This window comes from Phocoena phocoena, chromosome 7, assembly GCF_963924675.1.
Source record: "Phocoena phocoena chromosome 7, mPhoPho1.1, whole genome shotgun sequence".
In the NCBI taxonomy this organism is placed as follows: Eukaryota; Metazoa; Chordata; class Mammalia; order Artiodactyla; family Phocoenidae; genus Phocoena; species Phocoena phocoena.
In genome coordinates, this window is record NC_089225.1 from 29589395 (window position 1) to 29598981 (window position 9587).

General features: G+C 48.8%; 1 protein-coding gene across 2 annotated transcripts in view; it reads right to left on the reverse strand.

The window, feature by feature from the left end:
• Positions 1 to 4354, reverse strand: part of ZEB2 (zinc finger E-box binding homeobox 2) — a 129045-nt gene extending 124691 nt beyond the window's left edge. Inside the window, exons 1-2 of one of the 2 annotated variants that reach the window (XM_065880035.1) lie at positions 3841 to 4354; positions 1115 to 1256 (exon numbers count right to left, since the gene is read on the reverse strand). In XM_065880035.1, the coding sequence (XP_065736107.1) occupies positions 1115 to 1187 (73 nt within the window). In that variant the 5' untranslated portion in view covers positions 1188 to 1256; positions 3841 to 4354. Of the gene's footprint in view, positions 1 to 1114; positions 1257 to 3840 lie in introns of those variants that run through there. The other variant, XM_065880036.1, reaches the window with a different exon arrangement.
• Between the last annotated feature and the right edge of the window lie 5233 nt (positions 4355 to 9587).

Consider the following 9587-nt stretch of genomic DNA (forward strand, 5'->3'; position numbering starts at 1 on the left):
CGCTAGTTCTCTTGTTTGTTTTGGGGGGTTGGTTTTTTTTTTTTTTTTTTAAACTCAGTATCCTCCGTCAGCTATCCCCGGCACCCTCTCCGGTCCCCAGCTCTCTCCCCTCCCCCAGGCGCCTTCTGCGCTCTTGCCAATCACTTTTTTATTCCCACGATTTTGTTTGGGGGTAATACCTAGGGGGTCTCTCTCTCTCTCTCTGTGTCTGTCTCCCTCTCTCACTCTGTTCCTTCTCTGACTCTTTCTAAGGTGGACCTACTAAGCTGTCACGCCTTTGATCTCCCATCTCTGCTCTGCGTGTCCCCCTCGCACCCGCACCTCCTTCCTCCTTCTTGACTCAGCCTGGATAACGGACTCCTGACCATGTCGAAACTGCCCAGAAAAGTCTCCCTGCGCTCTGCGACTCCGCCAGCCCCCGGCGCGGGGCCAGCACCCGCTGGAGAGGAACCACCCGCCCCTGAGCCCGCGTGGACCTCGCCGGATCCCGCGCGGGGCCGGCCGAGTCCCTCCCACCCCGGGGTCCCGGCGCGGCCGGCCGGGCCCCACTGCCCGCGGACCGTTACTTGGCGTACCGAGAGGCGGCCGGGCGACTCCGGCAAAGAAACTTTAAGCCTTGCCGGAGGCACAGCCCCGGGCCCCCTCTCCCGCTCTCACAGTCCCTCTGCCACCCCCGCCCCGCCCCCGCCCCGGGGATCCCGCGCGACCCGTCGCCCGGGCCCCCGCCCTGCCCTCGCCGGACGCTCACGCAACCCGGCCGGAGAGCCGGCGGGCCGGGCGCTGGTGGAGCTGGAGGCGGAGGCGGAGGGAGGGCGGGCGGGGGCGCAGAGGGCGGCGAGGGTGGGGGCGCTGGGCCCCTGCCGGACCCCAGCGCTCGCAGCCCCCCGGCGCCCGACGCTCACTTTGCCCGGCACTTCCCCAACTCCCTCCCCCCACCCCCGTCCAGTCGCCGCGCGCGCCGGGCTCCGGCGCCGGCCGCGGAGAGAGGCTCGCCCGCGAGCCCTGGGCGCCCGCCGCCGCCGCCGCCTCGGTTGCTTTTCCCTTTCCCCCTCCTTCTCCCCGGGTCTGGAGCCGCGGAGCGGCCCGGAAAAGTTTGGTTCGGGCCGCTTCTTACCGTTTTTCCTCCTGGGATTGGCTTGTTTGCGCCTCTTGCACCGGGGGCCATCCGCCATGATCGGCTGCTTCATTGATAAGAGCGGATCAGATGGCAGTTCGCATGGACTCGGCGCCCTGCTTCGGCAGCACGCAGGCTCGATCTAGCAACCAAACACAGCGACAATGTGGGCATCGCCTGCGCCCATTGAGACGCGCGCGGGCCGCCCAGGGGAGCCGGGCCAGGGCCCCGGCGAGCACCCATCCGCGGCCCCCCCAACGCCAAAGCGAAACTCCGGCGGCCCCCCTCCCCGCCTCCCACCCCCAGCCCTGGCCCCGAGGCGCTTTGTGTTTGTTACTGTTTGGTGTGTTGCACCCGCGAGGGGATCAGAGAGACAAGAATTACATCTTCAAAATGAGTCATAACTCCTGACCGTATGAGGGAATGCACACGGCGGTACAGTAAGGCTGCTTGGCTCAGGGCTAGGCGGACCTTTTCCTCCGAAAAGTCCTCAGCCCGGCTCGGGAACTTGGGGTGAGGCGAGGCTCTCTGTAGCTCTCATCTTGTCTCCCCCCCCGACTCACCCCCCCTCCCCATTCCCCCGAGGAAGCAAACAAACAAACAAACAAACAACGCGAAACAACTCCCGGATGAAGCACACTCGGTCAAATTGATAATAGTAATTATAGGAAGCCCACTCGCCCCGCGTCTCCTCCCCTCCCCTGTCGGAGTTGATCGAGGCACTGTCTCTTCCTCCCCCTCACACCCCCGCCCCCAAATTAGGATTTCCCGTTTCACGCCGCAATAAGAAATATAATTATAAGCCTCTTCGGACACTGTCCCTCCCCCCAGCACCCCCCCCCCCCACCCCGCCGCCGCCGCCACCTTCGCCGCTTTGACAATATTTACTTATTTCCCCCCACCTCACTCACACCCATGCTCCCCCGCCCTAGTTCCCTTAAAGAGTTCCAGGAGAAAAATTTCTCCCCTCAAGAAAGGAAAGAGAAAGTCCAACCGCTATACGGCAATACTTTTAAGCTCGACTAAATGATCGTATCCTTTTCTGGCTTCGAAACTTTTGTACCTAAAAATCGAGAGAGGCGCTGCATTTTTTCAGCTGAAACTGTCAAAACTTGGAGAAGGGGAACCTCGGAGGCAGGCAGGAGAGGAGGAGAATCCTGCAACTCGGTGGAGGTTGGGAAGATGCTGTGCCTCGAGGATTAGTTTAAACAGGGGGCTATAAAAGATGTAACAGATGCAAACTGTAACACAAGGGCCATTAACCCCTTCTCTGCCGAACACACTCAGTCCCCACGCCCCGCACCTATTGTCTCCTGTGCTAGAAGCTTTGCGGAAAACCTGGAAAGTGAGTATCAGTTTCCACACATTTGCTGAGAGGGGTGGGGCTGGGGGGCGGCAGAGAGAAGGGGAAGTGGATGATTTAGAAAGCACCTTGAATTTAACCTAGGCATAGTGGGAGACTTTTAATTTAAGTTTGACACATTTTGTTATTTCTTGGCTCTCCTATGGATTTGAAATTGTTGGGGAAAATCCTGAAATAAAGCAGTGGTCACACAAGTGTCTGGGAGGAAGCAGCTGGCCTGTCTGTATTCATGCTGAGACTTACACACGATTGCATATAAATACATGTTTAATAAAGTAAGCTGCTAGTTTTATGAGCATGTGTGTGTGTGAGGGACAGACAGGGCATTTGTGCTGTAAACTTTAGCTTTGCTTGTTATTTCTAACTCTGGAGTTAGCAATCTTGCCTTCATCATTATAGGGGGAGCATGTAAAATATATAAGAAGGTGGGAGATAAACACATTCATGTTAGCCGGGCTCACCACTGCTCCTGGGAACTCCTGCTCTCTTTCTCGACTTTTCAGTGCCAAAGTGTGGAAAGGGATATTTTCGTGTGTCTATGTCTCCTGTGAAATCCATGTCTATATCATTAATACTTTGCCATTTGAAATACAATTTCAAAAGTTATCCTTCATTTACAACCCTAATATCCTGACGGCAGTTTTCTTCCCAGCTGTAGTGACTCCCCCCCTCCCCACTTTGGTAAACGACTCAAGTTCCATGAGGACTTTCACTTCTTTATTTATCATCACAGAAGTGAGGTGTTACTTCACATACATACACACACAAAGAATGAAATAAAGAAATGAAACTCGCTAAGCAGACAAAAACAGGCAACTTTCTACTTAGAAAACAGCCTTCTTCAGTGGGAAAGGTTGGACTGCCATATCTAAGAGAAAGACTTGCTCCCGAATTTGGTAGGTTTGTATCCATCAAGTTTTGTAATTATTAACAGGTATTTGCCAAGTTCTAATTGCTGAATACAATGAATTGGAATTAGACGTGAAAATAGAGCAGAATCTCTCCCCTTGAAGAGTTTTTATTCCAACCACATAGTTCTCGATAAAACTTTTCCCAGGCTGGGTAGTAAAAGGCACCTTTGGTTACCTGAATGGGCAGGTACAGGGCAAATTATTTGGGGGAGGAAAGAAGGAGAGAAAAGGAAGGAGAGAGAGAGATGGAGTGCAAGAGAAATCGAAGAAGTCACTCTTGGGAAAAGCTTGCCATAAAGGAGCTAAACCCACCTGAAATTCCTACCCACAGACACTCCTCCTCACTTCAGACTCACATCCCCACTTAAAAGGAGAAAATCGTAAAAGGAGGGTGGGGGATGACCATGCCGAAAAGGAATAAAAAGAGAGAAAAGGGGGAAAAAAAAACCTACCTGCGAAGTCTTGTTTGTAGTTTTGGCCAGAAATGGTGAGAAGAAAAAGCATGAAGAAGCCGCGAAGTGTGGGGGAGAAAAAGGTGGAAGCGAAGAAACAGCTCCCGGAGCAAACTGTACAAAACCTCGCCAAGAGTGTCGGGAGGCAGGACCGTTATTCCTGCGGAGCAGGTTAGAACTGATCTCTTTCGGCCACTCCAGGAAACACAAACCTGGGGACGGACTGACGTGTTACGCCTCTTCTAATGACATTTTTTTCTTTTTCTTTTCTGTAGGAGAGAGAGAGACCCTGAAACACGCGCCACCTATCTTTGTGGGGAGGGATAATTGAAGCGCCCTGAGCGTGAGCATCATGTGAAAACGTGATCGCCAAGTTTCTCTCTGGGAAAGGATCTGGGATAGATTATACCTTGAAGTCTCCGCAAACGCTTTAGTGGAAGAAATGAAATTCCACCTCCCTCCCTTCCTCTCTCCCTCCCTCTCGCCTCCCTCCCTCCCTTCTCCACGCCCCCCCCCCCCCCCCCCCCCCGTCAAGCCTTTGGCATCATTATCCTCATCACTAAATCCTACAGAGTACAGGGCGGAAAACGGTGCACACCATTCACAGAACTGGAGAACTCTAAGGGGCGAAAGTTAAAGGGAAAGATCCCGGTTCCTCAATCCAGATCGCCTCTTCTTATACAGATGTCTCTAATGACCAGATTTGAGATGCACATTAAATTGTGTGGATTTCTCAGCACGGCTTCTGGAACTAAATTTTTTGCCCTTTCTCTTAATTTTTTTTTTTCTTTTAAGATGCCAGAGCCAGAAAAAAAAAAAAAAAAAAAGCTTCATGTGAACTGCATTTTAGGGCGTGTGTGTTGCGGTGTGTGTGTGTGATGAATTTCTGGATTGGATCCCAATACTAAAAAGTGGTTTGGCATTTTTTAAAAGGGTCTCTTAAGTAAATTAACATAGAGCGCTGAGTTGCTGAGTTGACCGATCTCTGAATCTCTCCACATCTCACGGAGACCTCACTACAAAGTGAGGGAGTGGGTGTAGGGAGACAGGAGGAAAAGGAGAAAGGCCATAGAGGAACTTAGCAGCGAAGGAAGATCACCATATTAAACGGCATGGGGTCTAAGTTTTGGAGTATATATTTTTTGATATAGCAATTAAAGTAAAATTAAAAAGAAAAGACTCCACCTTTGCTCTGAAGGGATTGGTTATGTAAATATGGAAGGGATTTCCTGGAGAATACAGCTTTCTACTGTATGGTTAATTAAATAATCACTCAAAAGCTTCCAACGTGACGCTTCTGTCGTAATCCAATCAGGTTACATAGGTCCTAAACAAGAAAGATATTTTCCACATCTGGAAGTCAGCAATTTAGCAAGTACTGCACATTATTAACCAATTCAGAGCCCACTTCCCAGGGGAATTTTTTTTGAAGTTTAAGTGTTCTTAACCAATGCTCTGCTGTTTTGTTAATCAAAAAGCTGGTTTACACTGCACATAATTGGAACTAATATAGAAGTAAATAAAGACAGCCAAATTTGAGGATGATGAGCACAGACATTTATCGGAAAAGGAAGAAATCTCTTAGCCTCCAATGGTTCAGGCTCAATTTCTTAGAGAACTGTGAGGCTTTTTCTTTCTTTCTTTTTTTTTTTTAAGAGTGAAAGTACTTGAGAACCTCAGAGCACAAATAAACTTATAGTCCCACAGCCTTTGGGCTTCCTTGCAAAGGTAAAGGTGGAGGTGTCAAGAGGACTAAAGAACAGCCTTATGCCATTTTTTTCTGCTTTAATATTGTTAATATGTTACAGCCCCCTGTTTTCAGTCTGATGAAATCTGAAACAAATAAAACCCTGATCCAACACTAGACTTTTACTTATATGAAGATAAACTGCTTTGAACTGTGCTTTGAATGTGTGCCTAAAGCAAGACTTTGAATGCAAGAGTCATTGGCAGTTGCACTCAGAGGAGGGAAAAGCCACCCATGGGTTACCACATCCACACTCCCAGAGGCGCACGGCTTTGTGTTTTGTATGTTTATTGGGGGGGGGGGGGAGCAGTAGCCACCCAGCATGACCACAACCAATTCTTCCTTTAGGATGCAAGGAGTAAATTTTCACTCTTGGTACAGACTCACCTCTTTTCTACCTTAAGTATTTATTACAGTGAGAATCTCCTCCCCCACCCCATTCAGATAAATTACCTATAGAGGAGCATTCAAGACCATCAGTCTAAAATTTAATAATAAAAAAAAAATTAAAGATTTCCACCATGGGTCAGGCACATTCTCAGTTTTATGCTTTACATTGCTTTAATATTTCTATCTCTATAAATATATGACTTATCAAGTTCCTTCTCTGAGATTTACTTCTATTATTAATATCCTTTTTTTTTCCTCTTCCCTCTTTTCCCCACTTTTTTATTTTAAAAAAATTCGAGTCCAGCTTTCTCTAGAAGTTTGCTTTTCAGCGTTTCCTCTCCCATTTCCAGGACAAAGATGTCCCCTGCATGGAGTAATTCCAGGCAAGACCCCAGCTCAGGACCCCAGGTAACCACTGGAGCTTACAGTCCAGACACACACTCACTGGCAAAACCTCAGGTCAAAGGATCCAATCAAACGGCTGACAAATCACTTCTCTTTATTATGTATATTATTGTCTGGTTACTTAGTATCTGACTTAAAAAAAAAAAAAAGACAAGTATTTCCATGAAAAACACCTAATCATCTGATTACTCTGGGCTCAGTAATTGTTCAAGTGTCAGGAGACAGCCTCAACACTTAGCACTGGGAGTGCCGACGTGCAAGTATTTGAATTGGGGTAAAAAGCAATCTTTCAGGTTCCCATCAAGGTGGATATTTGGAGGGTGGCACGCGAAGCGTCCCCGCGAGGGGTGAGCGCGCCGGTGGGTTGCCCTCCGCCCCTGCCTGGCACGCCCCTGGCACTCCCCTCCCCATTTGACCGAAAGAGTTCACACCAAAGCAGAGGCGGTGGGATCGGAGGAAGCCGGAATATAAATTTGTACCGAACACTCTCTTAGTCCGAAGGCCAGGTCGGGGACAATGGGGATCGTGGGGTCAGCGGGATGCACGAGCGCAGGACGCAGGGAAAAGTCGAGAGAGGACTAGGAGCTGCTAGCTTTCGGCTCCTCACACGGCAGAGCAAGTCCTTGCAAATGAATCGCTCCTTCCCGGTCCTTCTTCCCCATTAGTAATCCATTTCGAGATTAGCGCAGACCAAGGGGATTAAAACAACAGATACATGCAAATGTGAAATAATATTGCAATCGACATTGAAGGGAGAAAAATAATTCTTTAGGGTTTCTTCGAGTAAAACAAACTGCCTCCCTCAGGATTCCCTCCACCCAGGCAGCGTGTGAAGATGCACTTTTGTTTTCCAGTTGCCTCCAGCCAGGACCTGGTGCCTGTCCCCCCATTCACCTCTCAGTCTGTCAATTTCCTTAACTTTCACAGCCGCTCCCCCTTTCTCCCCTGCCCCCAGCTCCGCTTGCTGGCCCAGATGCCAGAAGAGATACAATGTTTCTGCCCTGAACACAGAGCCTGTAGAAGGAATTCGAATTTGGCCACAGCTAATTTTTTTTAAAGCAAATTCTGTTTATTCTGTACCATGTGGAGAAAATTTTAAAAAGGAACCTATTCTCTTTTTGAAACGGAATTGATCTTTCATCTAGAGGAATTATTTCGACCCTGTGTTATTACACAGAAGGTGGGAAACTTCTTTTAGAGTTGCAAGCAAAGGATGTTAAGGGGGACCCCTGCATTGGGGGTGTGTGTGGACGGGGTGGGGGGCGGCAGGGGTCCAAGTCAAGCCAAACGGTTTTCTCACGTGCAAACTCGCAATCCAATCCATTCGGAGTTGAGCCTAGGATAGGAGGGGAAAGTCTATTAAAAAAAAAAAATCAGAAGCATCTCTCTGAGAAGCCCTTTCAAACAAAATCAAAACAGGACCAGAGAATCTCAGACCGTCTCTAATATCCCTACTGCGAGGCCCGCGGGCTGTGGAATCTCACACGTCACCTGGCCCCAGCAGGGCAGCCAGCTGAGAGGTTCATTTTATTTTATTTTTATTTTATTTTTTGAAGTTAAGGCTGAATCTCGGCTTCAGTGCTTTTTGGCAACGTCTCCACTGACAGGAACCAGCAAACTTCAGGACCCAAATGAGCGTCTTAATTTATTGATGCAAAACAGGTCTGCTTGTCGCCCCCAGTTCTCGGCGCGCTCTGTCCCCCACGCCCCCAGCTTCGGTCCCTTCATTTGATCTCAGGGTAAGGCCCCCGCAGCACAGGCGGAGGAACACGTTGGGGGGGGAGGGGTTCGGCCCCCGCTCACCCCCCCCCTCCTCCAGACCTATACCCGCCCGGGAACGCCGCGACCCCCGCCCCGCGGCCGGGTCAGCTGACCTGGCTCGCTCGCCGGCTCCCCGCCCGCCGCCTTGTTTCCGGTCCCCGGGGTCCGCGAGCTGCGCACGGAGCGGGAGCGGCCGCGGCCGCGAGGTGATGCTGGGGGCTGATTACCATGAGAAAGGCTGTGCCTGGAAAAGCCTCCTCCACGCGACTGTCAATCTCACTAAGGGGTGGGATGGGGGGGACGGAAAGGGGCCCTGTAGGAGTCACCAGAAAACTTGGAGTAAGTTGGATGCGACGCAGGCCCGAGGAGGTGGCTTTCGCCTCAACTTGGAAGGCTGTGGCGTTAAGGGCGCGGACGCCAGCAGCCTCGCCAGCGCCAGGGGATTGAAAACCCCAAATCCTCCCTTCCCTCCTTTCCTCCCTCTTGCCCTCCTTTCAGCCCTCCCTGACCTTTATCCTTATTTTCTTGAAATTCTTTCCCAATTGCCTTTCCTACATTATCCTTTCTTTCTATCTGATATCTCCCTTTTGCAAGCCCTTATTTTGTTTCCTAACATCTCCTCTTCTCTCTCGCCCTGATTCTTTTCTGCCACCTTTATGTATCCAGATTTATCATTTCGTTTTGAAAACACAATGTTTCATATGTAATTAATCTACCAGCAGGAGGTCAGGGACACCCTGACTAAAGTAACTCCCTTGGGTCATCAGAGAACAAGTTCGCCAGGTGTCAGTGAAAAGTAAAATAATCAATAATAGTAATAAAATAAATATAAATCTATATCTCAGTAATCATAGTGGCTCCCTATTCTGAATTATCATATCAGCTCAAATTGACTTCCTTTTTTCTTAAAAGATATAATCTTCCTGGAAGAAAAATGAATAATACTTGTTGTAGGGAAATTCTTTAGAATTAAAGCAATGTGAAAAATTTTCTCATTTATGGTAATATTTTAGCAGGGCTTAACAGACTTTAGAAATTACAATAGGTAATTTAAAGAAACTTAAACTGTGCTTTTTCTTTTAATGACTATTTGGAAAGTGTAAAAAATTCCTAAAGCACCCCTGCCCCACACGAATCAATTCAGAGAGAAACACCATGCCCTGTGTTTTGTACATGCTAAGCAAATTCACAGCTTGAGTTGCTGGGTTGTTTTCTTCGCCAGGTTGCCCTATTGCCTAGCAGGTGAGTGAACACGGAGCTGCATATGTCATGAATGTGGCTATGGTTTTAGTTTTCCTTATTTTTTTTTTCTGTCTTTCATTCATTTTGAGCATGTTGTTCTCCTATTAAAATTCAGAGTTTGCACTTGTTTGCAATTTGTTTACTTTGTTGGATTTTTAAAACTTGTTAGAAGTCAATTGAACATGTATATTAAGCCCTTTTT